The 14,286-nt window shown below is 39.9% G+C and overlaps 1 protein-coding gene across 1 annotated transcript; it reads left to right on the top strand.

The window, feature by feature from the left end:
• Positions 1-2,004: 2,004 nt before the first annotated feature.
• ly6d (lymphocyte antigen 6 family member D) lies at positions 2,005-2,874 on the top strand. The gene is made up of 3 exons (XM_053423182.1): positions 2,005-2,146; positions 2,393-2,497; positions 2,619-2,874. Exons 1-3 carry the CDS (start codon positions 2,095-2,097, stop codon positions 2,696-2,698), a joined length of 237 nt encoding a protein of 78 aa, XP_053279157.1. The 5' UTR covers positions 2,005-2,094; the 3' UTR covers positions 2,699-2,874.
• The last annotated feature ends 11,412 nt before the right edge of the window (positions 2,875-14,286 follow it).

Genomic DNA, 14,286 nt, shown 5'->3' with positions numbered 1-14,286 from the left:
GTTTGAATCACCCAAAAAAATCAATCTTCTGGACGCATTGTGGCTTGTCGATGTGTATGTTAGCAAACTCTGCTCAGTTCTTTTTCGACCATTCAAACAATCCTTCTGTTCAGGCTTGTGACAACAACCAGGCAGGTTGGCTACAGTCCCATGAATCTATTATGTTTCATAAGCTCTAAATCAGGTCTATGAAAAGCAGGATGTTTAGCTTATTTACAAATGTTAGCATGCAAGGATGCAACATTGGCTACATTTATACTCACTATACATCAGGATATTGACATTAACATTATTAGCATGTTCGCATTCTGATTTTAGAATTTTATGGTTAAACCACAGCATTTCCCAACTATTGACAAAGCAACTGACACAGGACACAACAAAGACTACATGGTCCCCAAAGAACGCCTCCTTCGTTGGACGGATAAATTGCAAAGGCCAAACCGAAATGAGACGTCTGGTCTACCTTGGATTTCTGTGAGTGGCGTCACCAGCTCGTCCTGTCCTTATTGCTGTTGCCTAGCAACAGAGCAATATTGGACATGATAAGTCAATTTTAATGCCCCCCCTTTTTTTTTAAACATATAAGATAAGATATATTTATAAATCCCAAACACATGCACAGTCACACGACATGCAGATGAGGGAAATTTGTCTTCTGCTTTTGACCCATCTGGTGAACATCACAGGACACACAGAGCACCGGGCAGCCATGCACGGCGCCCGGGGAGCAGATATTGGGGGAGTAAGGTGCCTTGCTCAGGGGCACTTAGACAGTGGGGGTAGGGAGAGTGCTCTTTGGACTTTGGAACAGATCCAGGTGTTGTCCATCAAGGTATGTTGTATTATCACTGCGAGGAGTCGAACCAGAGACCCTCCAGTCCAATGTCCGTAACTTTTTGCCCATAGTCTAAATTTTTTGACACTAGTCCACCGTCTCTCCCACAGCTATGTACCCTTATCTGTTCATTTGAGTTGAATTGTGATACACAATAACTTGACGTCTGCTCCCTTGTTGGCTCCATTACTTCGTCTTAAAAAAGTTCATCACTGAAGTGCAATGAATTCTGGGATAGGTTGGTCGTCTGGGAAGGATCCAGCCGTAGCAGCCTCTGTTTTTCTGGGATGGAATCATTTGTGGGCCGCATTTGAAGGAGCCTTCCAAATGGAACAGCCCTAGCCCTGCTGGCTGTGACACAAAATCAGTATTCAAATGCAGGCTTTGTAGGATGCAGCCCCTGAATTAAGACAAATCGAAGAAATAATGAGTTCAAAGTGCAAACAAATCCCCAAATCCAAGTAGAATGTGGCTTACAAACCAACTAACAAACAAATGGACTGTGGAAAACATATTAACCTCCTTGGTGTAGATAATGAACTGGAAATGCAAACAGAGATATGAATCCCAAAATACAAATATAATCAAAAGCAAGGGATCCAAATCCAACCATAAGGAGAAATAAGTACAGAGAGTTTCCTCTAAAGTTCCAATAACAAATCTAACAAGTCTTTCAAAAGTTCAACACAGGGGTGGAATCATGATAGTTTTAGTTCAACCAATCACACAAATATGGCCGAGGTGGCACTGTGACTTCTTGAAACAGGTGCAGTTTTGTAAAAAGTCCCTTCAGATGATAACAACACAGGCGACTGCAGAAACAATTATTGAAAATGTTCTTGTCCTGTTTCGGGAAGCATGTTGTCTGACCGGTCAGACGTGCCGAGCCCCAGTGAGGCTCCAAGTGCTTCTGCAGAGCCAAAGAATGCAAAAATATTAACTTAAGTTAAAAGATAAAATCTGTGCACAATCAAATTAATAGAAGATTTTTTGTCTGGCCCACATCGATAACCCACAGGAGTGAGTTAGAAACAGTCTAAGGTGATCTATCCTCCTGCGAAATGTAACACGAAACCCCAAATTAAGTTCATCATTGTTTTCTCAGGTGTTGTCTTTCCTTTACAGGAAGGAACATTTACTGGAATATCTTATATAAGGAAGTGCACGACTCAGTAATTGAATGGTATGTGGGGTGTGTGACAACAATATGACTGTATAAAAGAGCGTGAGGTTCGTACACAAAAGCATTCGTCAACATGAAGGTCCTGTGTATTACACTGCTGCTCCTGCTGGTGTGTAGCACTCAAGGTGAGAGAACTTTGGTCTATTTTATATTATATTCTATATGATTAATATAATTTTATTAAAAAGCTGAAAATCTTTCAAGTAGAATAATTAACAATGATAGTCCAAGTCCAAAAGATTTTTACACTAATGTAAACTTGTTTGAGGACATTGTTTTCTGTTAAATATTTAAATTCTAATTGTTAATTTAACAATATTGGAAGTGGTCAACAAAAAACATGTCTCTAATTTTGATTCTCTAATCATCAGTGCTCACACTCACATGCAACACCTGCACCAGTGGCGCAGATATCCAATGCAAGACTCCAGTCGAGTGCGAGCCGACAGAGGTTTACTGCAAAACTGTCATGGATGGTACATTTATGACTTGTTTTGTTGAATTCACTTTTCCCATGATGTCCATGATTGACCGTGTGTAACTGTTTTATTGCAGTTACTTTATGTTTTGTTCATTGTTGTATTTCTTTATCGATAGGCGATCAGATGGATCGTACCTGTGAGCAATTCTGTGATCCGGACGATTTCACAACCTGCTGCCAGGAGGACGAGTGCTAAGCCCAAGGCCTCGCTCGAAGAGCACTTTCACTTTCTGATGGTTCACGGTCGTGTGGAAAAATGAACCTCACAAAGAATATGAAAGACTATTTGTTGGTTTATCAAATGTTAAGCTTTCAATAATCCTGCTAATTTGTTTAGTCTTTGAATAAAAGAATGAACGCATTAACAAAAAACTTGCCTTGCTTGTTTTTCCTATTCGATCATCCCACTTTTCGGAAACTGCGCAACACAAAAGTTATAACAGAAAATGATTTATTTTCTTTTTTGTAATGCACTAGAGCTGGAAGCAGAGCGACCACGTACACACACACACACACACAGACACAGACACACACACACACATGCCCACACATACACAAACACACACAAGCACACACACACGCACACACACACACACACACACACACACATAATCCCTCTATGATGTCACTTTTAGTGGGTCACTGCACCAGCCCGACGTCTAGAGTATGTGGATTGTTGTCTGTCACTGCTGAACTGTAAATCTGGAGTCATTTGTTCCATACTTAATAAATAGAATAATAAAAAATTGATCAAATGAAAACAAGATAACGCTCATGAGGGATCACAAACAATTAACTTAACTGAGGCACAAGGAAGGTTAAGGAAATATTGCGCTGCAGTTGTTTTCGCCAAGCGATGCAGTTTGCATCCTCCCTCCCCTCCCGGATTCATAAAAGGTCAGTAAATGAGTTAATCTGTGAGTCCAAGTGAACATGTTTGTCAAAATTGAAAGAATTTCTTTGGGATGGTCCTGAGATATTACATTCATAAGGAAAAAACAGGTGCTTTTAGAGGTCACAGTGGCCTTGACTTTTGACCTTAGAATTGCTGCTTTTAAAAACAGTGATTATGACGTTTTCAGACATTCTCTCCTGGACTCATTAACAGTGACACACAGAGGACAACCAAGCCCAAGTCTCGGGTGTTCACAGTTTGTTCATTTACTAAAGCAAACCGGGCTGTTGAACCTGTTTTGTACCATATTTCAAATTTATAACATATTCATCATAACAAAATATCTAGAATGTTGTGTTTACTGGCAGTGTCGTGCATTCGCAGCTTTCTTACTGGAACCTGCATGTGTGTTTATGTGCAGGCATAAAACTATTTGGTGGCAATTGTGTTTGGATGGCACATGTAGGAAAATGATAGTAAAATAATAATACAAATTTTTATTATAATTGTTATTCTTATACTTATTATACCACATCTTGGTTGAACTACCTATTGTGAAGCATTCTTTAAACATTTGAAAAAAACTCCACACTAAGTCTACTTTTTGAAAAGGTGCCCACCCCAGATCCTATCTAATTGCACCCCAACCTGAGCAGCCTAGATCCAGGCCTGCCTCCAAGGACTTTACAGTAACATTCTGACATCACCCCTGTGGGTACACTCCTTCATCCAAACAACAACTGTTACTGAATCCACCTGAACTCCTTTCCAGTGCAAACATGCATCGGTCACTTTTTGTAATCATTTCATCTGCTGTCATTTTAACATTAAATGCTGTTATTTTTCATCTGATGCTATTTGTAATATAAACATTACTTTTCATTAACTAACAATACATTATATTTATGGAAAGCTTTCATGACACTCAAGGACACCTGACATGTACAAATAATACAAATAGATAAACAACAATAAAAATGGACCAAATATGATTTTAGCTCAAAAGGTAAGTTAGAAATTGGTCAAAACTTTTTGAGGTTGGTTGGGGTTTGCACTGGGTTTTTTGAGAATAGGGGTTATTGCTAGGGATGCACCGATTTATCGGCCGAACATCGGTAGCGGCCGATATTCGCCTCGTTTACTGATATCGGCTTATCGGTAATAAACTTGACTTTCACCGATATCATTGGCCGATGTTCATATTTGTGGTAAAACCGCTGGGCACGTGCCGCGGCTGGGGGAGCAGTCCCTCCGTCGCCGCCGGAGGCTCAGTGTGCGGCACCGGGAGGTCCTCATCCGGTGGCACCTCACGGCCACACTGGTGGGGGGGCTTTCTTTCTCTTGTACCGCGGGGCGGTGTCCATCGCCGGCGCGGAAGGCGGGCCGTTGGAGGGGACCGGGTACGCGGTCAGCGGCGGCCACTCTGGACGCGTGTCGGGCCCTTCTCGCGGATCACCTCAGCTACGGCGACCGCTGGGGGAACCCTCCGGCTGGCGCCTAGCAGCTGACTGAGAACTGGTGCGGACCAGGGGAATCTGACTGTTTAATTAAAACAAGCATCGCGAAGGGCCACGGTGGGTGTTGACGCGATGTGATTTCTGCCCGACACTAAAAACAGGTAAAACTGAGGAGGGCTTGTTAAGTTATCTTGACTCACGCAGTGTAACTTGGTGTAAAAAGTATGAGCGTAGCGTCTGTACTTATTTAAATACTTTATTATCATGTGCATCGGCTCTATTCATCCGTCTCATGCACAGGTAACAAGGGAATTGACAACATATGTCATACACACAGAAGCCGTAACACATCTAATAAACGGGCAATACTGCTACCGTAAATCAATGAGAAGAGCGTTCTCTATAATGATACTTTAACAGGGCTGTTTTAGACAGGGTAAAAAGGTACTGTTTTAAATTACCCTTGTGGTATTTTGACCAAAATATGTTACAGACATTTCATTAAGATCCCAAGGAACCATTTCAACTTGCGGTAAAATGGGCATAATATGTCTCTGTTAAATAAAGTTTATTAAATCAAAGATTGTTTCATAAATCTGATTCAATCTGTGCTCATTAAAAGATAAGAGTGATGAAGGGCTGAAATTTTTTTAAATAGTGCTTTCTAAATAATGATTTAATTATTTTTCTGGCACAAAAGGGTGAATGAATAACAACAAAAAGAAAATAAACAAATATCGGTATCGGTATCGGCTATCGGCCAGATTGTTATTTTAAATATCGGTATCGGTATCGGCCAAGAATTTCCATATCGGTGCATCCCTAGTTATTGCAGCTGTTTGGAGAGATGGTGGAATAAGACCAGAGGAGAGAGAGGAGTGATTTATTTCAGTTATTAGGGAAGACAAAGAGGGTGAATAAGTTTTGACCAGTTGAGTAGGAAGTGGATCAAGCTGAGAGGTCGATTATTTGTATTTATGAATGAGACCTAATATTCCCGCAACAGATGGAAGTTGAAAGCTGGAGAAAGGAGAGAAGTAAGGATCGTAGGAGAATGGATGAAGTGGACCAGAAGAGGTGTGTTTCACAGAGGACAGCTGCTGATGGATTGTTTCAATCTTACAGTTAGGTCCATACATATTTGGACATTGACAAAATTGTCATCCTTTTGGCTCTGTACACCACCATAATGGATTTTAAATGAAACACTCAAGATGTGCTTTAAGTGCAGACTTTCAGCTTTAATTTGAGGGTATTTACATCCCAATCAGGTGAACGGTGTAGGAATTACAACACATTTCATATGTGGCACCCCCCTTTTTAAGGGACCAAAAGTAATTGGACAATTGGCTGCTCAGCTGTTCCATGGCCAGGTGTGTGTTATTCCCTAGTTATTTCATTGACAAGGAGCAGATAAAAGGTCTAGAGTTCATTTCAAGTGAAGTATTTGTGTTTGGAATCTGTTGCTGTCAACTCTAATTATGAAGTCCAAAGAGCTGTCACTATCAATGAAGCAAGCCATCATTAGGCTGAAAAATCAAAACAAATCTATCGGAGAGATAGCAAAAACTTTAGGTTTGGCCAAAATCAACTGTTTGGTACATTCTTAAAAAGAAAGAACGCACTGGTGAGCTCAGCAACACCAAAAGACCCGGAAGACCACGGAAAACATCTGTGGTGGATGACAGAATAATTATTTCCCTGGTGAAGAAAAACCCCTTCACAACAGTTGGCCAGATCAAGAACACTCTCCAGGAGGTATGCGTTTCTGTGTCAAAGTCAACAATCAAGAGAAGACTTCACAAGAGCAAATACAGAGGGTTCACCACAAGATGTAAACCATTGGTGAGCCTCAAAAACAGGAAGACCAGATTAGAGTTTGCCAAAAAACATCTAAAAGAGCCTGTACAGTTCTGGAACAACATCCAGATACAGATGAGCGAAAAATCAACTTGTACCAGAATGATGGGATAAGAAGTGTATGGAGAAGGGAAGTAACTGCTCATGATCCAAAGCATACCATCTCATCAGTGAAGCATGGTAGAGGTAGTGTTATGGCGTGGGCATGTATGGCTGCCAATGGAACTGGTTCCCTTGTATTTATTGATGATGTGACTGCTGACAAAAGCAGTAGGATGAATTCTGAAGTGTTTCGGGAAAATATTATCTGCTCATATTAAGCCAAATGCTTCAGAACTCATTGGACTGCGCTTCACAGTGCAGATGGACAATGACCCGAAGCATACTGCGACCAAAGAGTTTTTAAGGCAAAGAAGTGGAATGTTCTGCCGTGCCCAAGTCAATCTCCTGACTTGAATCCAATTGAGCATGCATTTCACTTGCTGAAGACAAAACTGAAGGGAAAATGCCCAAAGAACAAGCAGGAACTGAAGACAGTTGCATTAGAGGCCTGGCAGAGCATCACCAGGGACGAAACCCATTGTCTGGTGATGTCTATGGGTTCCAGACTTCAGGCTGTCATTGACTGCAAAGGATTTGCAACCAAATATTAAAAGTGACAATTACATTTATGATTATGTTACTTTGTCCAATTACTTTTGGTCCCTTAAAAAGAAAGGGCCACATATAAAATGTGTTGTAATTCCTACACCGTTCACCTGATTCGGATGTAAATATCCTCAAATTAAAGCTGAAAGTCTGCACTTAACGCACATCTTGATTGTTTCATTTCAAATCCAATGTGGTGGTGTACAGAGCCAAAATGATAGAAATTGTGTCAATGTCCAAATATTTATGGACCTAACTGTAGTATTGAAAAAGTACATGAAGTTGTTGCAGTAATCGGTGATGAGCATGTGAGGTGCAAGAGTTTCTGGAGACGCACGATGGTATTAACAGTAGAAAAAAGTGTTCTTGTTTTCCCGATCGCCACACCAAATTAGGTTGGCATAATAGTCTGATCTGGCTTTGGAGAGAGAATCTTTGTCGTATATAATGTGATCATAGTGCATGTTTTTATGGATAGTGAGACCAGCTTTTCTATGAAGGTGTTCCAGGAGACGATGATTTAGTCATTTTGTACTGCACAATCTAATTTTGCACTATACCACTCTCAACTCCTTATATCCTAACTACTCTGTGTCTTTTGACTGTTTACTGTGTTGTGTTCTTATATGGTGAGTGTTTGTGCGTCTTCCTCAAACCAATGCTATTTCAATCCTGTCAATGTCTTGTACATTTGAAAGAATTGACAATTAAGTTGACTTTGACTTTGAAGTATTCAGGAATCTTTTTTGTTTATTATTATGATTCATGTTGCTTAAAAGCACAAAAGCCTCCACATCTGGCTCCACATCACAATATGTTAAAACATAAAATATGACAATGAAGCGACTGAGGTTGTGTGTTCAAAATACCTTTCGACCACCATGCTGTCTCTAACACCAGCATGAAAATATAGGTCATAAGTGTTAATCTCTCCAGCTGTTTCTTCCCTAGATGAGCGATTCAGACATCAGAGATGGATGATTGGTGGATTAACCTCTACACTTTATGTGTGACTGCTTAATACATACACATATTGTCCACATATACACAGACGGACCAAATGACTAAATGCATCACATTCAGGTGATTTGTCCCCAAACCAAAAACTTTCCATCATTTGGAGGAATTTAAAGGGATTGTTCACCAAACAATGAAACTTCACTCCTTATCTACTCACTGCTATGCCCACGGAGGGGTGGGTGAAGTGGTTGAGTCCACAAAACACTGTTGGAGAATAAGGGGTAAACAGCATTGCTGCCAAATCCAATAAAACTGAAGTAACTGGTGACCGATTTTTGATAAGGTAAAAACCAACAGAAAAAAACCCTCAAATGCCTCGATACTGCTCTTATGGTGTCATCTAAGTGTCCATAAGCCCAAACATTCAAATTTAACTACATAATTTACAGCCTGTTATTAACCTAAATGTCCTCTGTTATTCTCCTGCTAGTTACTGCTGCAGTAACTGCAGCTATCACGAGTTTTCGCAATGCTCACCAGTTCTAACGAGAATTTCAGGAGCAACAAATACAATCACTGTTTTGTTTTTCCATTTCAAGATGTTACATAAAAAAGCATTATAGTCATAAAATGAGTATCACAGATTACTTTCTATGTACTTTGGAATTCTCTGGACAACGATTTAAAATTTTCCTCAAAGAATATTCAACTTGAGTTAAAACAATTTATAGTTACATTTGTGTTGTGATGTTGGCTATTGTTTGATAAATATTTAATTTGTTATGATATTTCCGAAAGAACGGAAATAAAAAAATGTGACTTTTCTTCAAGATCCATTAATTATTCCCTCTGTAAAAAAAGGTAAAATGTTTTACAACCTCCAAACGTTAAAGTGATACAAGATATTAGTTTGATAGACAGAATTTTTCTTATTTTCTTTTTTTCTCATGAATTCTTTCACGACCGTAATGTTTATTCTATGATCTTTTGCAGAGGCCGGACTCCAATAGGTTTATGCAACCATCATGATTAGATTACCTGACTGAAAATAAAGATGTAAAAAATAAAAGTTAGCATAGCAATATAAATACAGAAAATTTACCATTTAATAATATATCAGTCTCAGATATTTTACAGAGAAAGTATTTTAATTTGAATGCAGGACGTAATACTTCTGTCACCTCACAGGTTAAAAAGAGCACGGTTGCAGGAAAAAGCTCGTCTGCCAAAAAAACAAAACAAAACAAAGACTCAATCTGTTGCTCCACCACTGGCCAATGGTGGGCTTGTTGTCAAGAGTGAGTTCAGCCTCAGCTGGTAGAGAAATGGTGGTCCATCTATTGGATTAGTGTGGGGATTTCACTGTGGTATTAATCTGAGAAGACAGCAGGCGACCCAGGGCTCACACTGAGCTGTTGTCTCTCTCTCTCTCTCTCTCTCTCTCTCTCTCTCTCTCTCTCTCTCTCTCTCTCTCTCTCTCTCTCTCTCTCTCTCTCGCTCTCTCTCAATCTCTGGCTGCCACTCAGCCCGTTGTCTCACCACCCGTTAGATGCACAGACGTGAACAGGAGACCCTGTCCACCACCATGAATCTTTTCTGCTTCTCACTGGTAGGACACTCACTTTTTAGCTTTCTGTCTGTACCTTTTCACCAAGCTGTGTGTGTGTGTGTGTGTGTGTGTGTGTGTGTGTGTGTGAGAGAGAGAGAGAGAGAGAGAGAGAGAGAGAGAGAAAGAACTTTGCATTGTGATGGAAATATTAACTTGACAACACAAGGAATAAATAAAATAGTGGATATTACAGAGCAAGACTTATGTTTATCATAGTGTGCCTCGAAATAAGCTAAATATTATTCTAAAGACAAATTACTGTATCACGAAGGAGACACCTACTGTTAATTCTTGTTGTAGTTACATCATAAACTCACTGACTATTAATTATAAGAAATATCCTCCTGACACTGAGTTGCTCCTTTTGCACAATTCACATCTCACTTTTTCTGAAAATGAAAAAAACCTGCTTCATTTTGACCACTGGCTGCTGCCGTAGAAAATGTGACACAGTGGCACTATAATATGTGAATTTTATTCCATAGTTAATTTAATTTGCTGATGTGTTCATACACACTGATAATGCAAAAGAAAGCACAAAGAAAGTCTTGATTGGTGGGGGGAAAGGAGTTACTGAAACCGTGACAGACGCACACAAACACACATATGGTCCGTCAGATGCTGCTGCAGCTGTCATTCTACACGTGGACACGGGGGCACATATACAGCTCGTCTTCTGCACAGATGTCGAAGGATGTTGACCAATAATCAGGATGATTAACTGACGTCTTGCTTCAGCCAACATAGGCTTGAACTGTGGTTGCAGTGATCGTCCTCTATATTGTCAATATTCCATATTTCTTTTTCTTTTCTGCCCGATCATGTTCATGAGGCATTTGGGAAATTATTATCAGTGCTTGTAATTTGCTTATACGTATTCATTGGGCACAAAGGTTAAATACAAAGCACTGTAAAAAATTCATGAAATCACAGGTTTATATTGAAGGTGACATGTTACAATTAAAAACACAGATAAAAGGAGTTATTTTTCAAAGTTTCCTGTTTTTTCACAATCCAGACAACATGAACAAATTATGAAATCAAACAATATCCGTCTGTCCTGTGCCCTTATAAGATGTCATTGTACACACAAGATGAAACGGATGAGAACAGAAAATGGATATTTGTTCCTCAAAGGAACCTTAATATGTCCAACAAGATTTAATCCACACTGAGATGTGAGAGGAATCTCAATCCTCCCTTACATCCAACATCAACAAGCTGTCATATCAAATCCTCATACCTCAACTTCAATGCTTTGCATGTGATGCGTTTCATAAGTTTTAGGCCCAGGGATCAACCATTGAAATGAGTGATGATGTTTGTGTTTGCAATAGAGGAGGATTTTCTGCTTGATTCCTGAAATGTAGCAGTGTGAGGTTTGATTTAACAGTCCCTTTATAGCACAACATTTCCTCATCATGAGAGTGGTACCAACAAAAGCTGCATGATTCGTGCACACGATCACAATCAGACTAAATTCAAATAGAACACTTCATAAATGAAACCTGCTTCCAGAGTTCTACTGTCTAACAGCTCTGTGTCTGTCTGTTTGTCAGGAGGGGTCTATGGACAGCCTGTATGAGGCGGTGCAGAGCTCCAGCGACGGGCCCCCCAAGCCCATTCCCAGTCGCTCATCCAGCCGCTCCTGCAGCCGCTCCTGCAGCCCAGCGGTCCTGCTGGACAACAACACAAAGTGGCGAGGCTCCGGGAGATCAATATCCATGGTGAGAGGGAAAAGACAGCATGCTATACTGAAAACAACATGACAAATTTAAGGCCAAACTGCCCTGATATAAGCCGAATTTTACTCAAAACAAGCACATTTGGCAGCTGGTGCAGTAAGGGATTTCACTTGTTAAGATCGTCAGGTTGTCAACAATGCTTTGTACTGGGTGAAATTCCAGAGCACAGGTTGTGACTGGTGGATTCTTGTGAACAATCATGACCATCAACCAAAATATACCTGTGACCTAAAACTGATAGACTTTTCACATTTTAAAATTTGAAATTAAGCAAAGTGTAGTGCCTATTCTGAACCTGCCTGTTTGGAATGGACTGTGTTAATGCTCTGGAGCTTCAGAATAATTCCTTGTCATTAGTGAGTCCTCCACAGTTCTATGTATAATGTCACATTTTACTTTTTGTGTGCTGGCCGTTGTGGGCAGAGATTTTTATAAATAGTTATTTGTGCAAACTCAAAATTTGTGTTCATCAGACCTGGTTTACTTGCAATGAATGATTTACTGATCTAGTTATTTTTTCCTACATTGCATCTTGGCTATTCAGAGGTTTGTTAAACAATCAACACAATCTTCAGTCCCTACGGCTCACAAAGTTTCAAAATAAAAGCTCTGTAAATTCAGCTTGATTACAGCAACAAAACAAACGTTGTGCTTTTACATTGAATACAACAATGAGGAAGGTAGATTGAAAGAAAATTGGACGATTGGAGGTATTGCGTGCCCAAATGGTACTCAAATCTGCACTACACTTCCCTGGGCCATTAAGATGTCAGATGTTTGTTGAATATGTAGATGTCCTTGATGTATCAGTGAATGAGTAAAACAGTGATTTATTTATCAAATCCATTTAATTGCTACAAAAAAAACCACACATGAACATCGAACTGAAAAAGCTTTGTTTTTTTCCAGCAGGAGATGCCTCAAACACAGGCGACCAACTCCAATAAAAAGATAAGAAGGTGAGCTCAGCAGGGAATTAGACACAATCAAGCCTACATTGTATTAGAGGAACTAGAGTACATTGGTTTTTATCTCTTGCAAATCCATTTTACATGTTTGTAGGTTGTTCCTATATTATTATTGTCATTCGACTGTAAACAGGCAATGAAAATGTATTAAAGACATTGTAATCCTGTCAGCATGCAGGCCTGTGTATATCTGCTGTATACTGTAGCTTTAGTTCTGTTTCGTTTTCCTGGATTTGCGTGCAAAGCAGAGTAAAAAGCCGCCCTGCAAGTGAAAGGGTTTTCCCATAGAGTAATAATATGGCTTGAAAGTCTCCCTGTTTATTTTCTCTGTGGGTTAATTCTGTAAATCCTTCGTGCAGCAGAGCAAACAGGCTCTTCCACATTTCTCCTCGTCTTAACCTTACATCAACTTCATGTGGCCTGTTTGAGACAATGCTTTGATTTTAGAAGAAGGAGTGGCACGCCCATTAGAAACAATTGAAACGAAAGCTTTGTACGCATTGTCCAGTTTGTCTTATAGTGAATGTTTTTTTGAGAAGCAGGGCTCTGTGGAGTGTTGGGCCAGCAGAAGGCAGATTATAGCTTTGGGCAAGTTGGACTAAGCGGATTCAAGGCCCACCTACTTATAGTCCCCAGTTGCCACAACACCTTTACTCAACTGGTGTTCCGTTGAAAGAATCAACATTTATGTCGAAGTTCAGTGTAGACTAGATCTCGTCGGTACATCGCACAGACTTTACTTCCTCAATATGAGATGATAGTTTTTGCTCCCATCTTCATCATGTGCTGTGGTTGTCCTTTTTGCCGAGTGTCTTTGTTATATATCTTTCAAGGAGGTCACTGTTTTTGTCTGTGTTTGTTTGTTAGTTAAAAAGATTTCACAAAAACTGCCAAATCAATTTACATTCAATCTTGTGGATGTACTGAGTGCCTTTTAGCTTGTTGCTGTGTCGATGACTGTACATAACACAAAACATCATATCAGTGTGTTTTTTTCTGTTGTGTAGTTTATCTAATGGGCCACAAGATACTACTCAAATGCTAAAGTTAAAGGCAAACATCTAATATTATATCCCTGTTGATTTTTATTTCAGATCACATATATACAAATCTGCATCAGATAATGAAACATTGGGTGAGTAAGAGAAATTCCCTCTTGATTAACATAAGCTGCTTTCAGATGTACACTGGACTCCAGAGATCCTCCGGAGTTTCTCCGTAGGGGCTGCATGAGTGAACCCAATCGCAGAGTAAGAGCCTCCGGACATTTTATGCAGACTTTCTCCATCTGGCCTCTTAGACCTCAGAAAGTCCAACGGAGCAAATACAGTAGGAGATCCTCTGCAGGATTTACCCTTGATGTTCCAAACCCCCAACAGATGCAAAAACAATAAAAGAAAAAAGAAAAACAAATATCTCTGGACAAAAAAGTAGGGCAATACACGTGGATGACACCATCAAATCGGGCAAGAGAGCTTTTCGTGATAAGGGCTGACACTGGTGTAGATGAGCTGTGTGCTTGTCTAAAAATAAATTTAAAGAGGTATGATGGGAACAAGAAAGCCACTGTCTTTATAATTGTTTATGGTAATTTTCGCACATTTTTACCCCTACTCTCAAGACGAAAGAATGACCTGTAGAG

This window comes from Pleuronectes platessa, chromosome 5 (genome assembly GCF_947347685.1).
Source record: "Pleuronectes platessa chromosome 5, fPlePla1.1, whole genome shotgun sequence".
In the NCBI taxonomy this organism is placed as follows: Eukaryota; Metazoa; Chordata; class Actinopteri; order Pleuronectiformes; family Pleuronectidae; genus Pleuronectes; species Pleuronectes platessa.
Note: the sequence above shows the minus strand (reverse complement) of the source record. Positions and strands in the feature narration are given on the sequence as shown.

What these genes read in the sequence shown, in the direction of transcription:
- ly6d (XM_053423182.1), top strand. Translation starts at nt 2,095, where the DNA reads ATGAAGGTCCTGTGTATTACACTGCTGCTCCTGCTGGTGTGTAGCACT. An exon ending in GCTGGTGTGTAGCACTCAAG is followed by an intron (nt 2,147 to 2,392) that starts GTGAGAGAACTT and finishes TCTAATCATCAG; the next exon opens with TGCTCACACTCACATGCAAC. An exon ending in CTGCAAAACTGTCATGGATG is followed by an intron (nt 2,498 to 2,618) that starts GTACATTTATGA and finishes CTTTATCGATAG; the next exon opens with GCGATCAGATGGATCGTACC.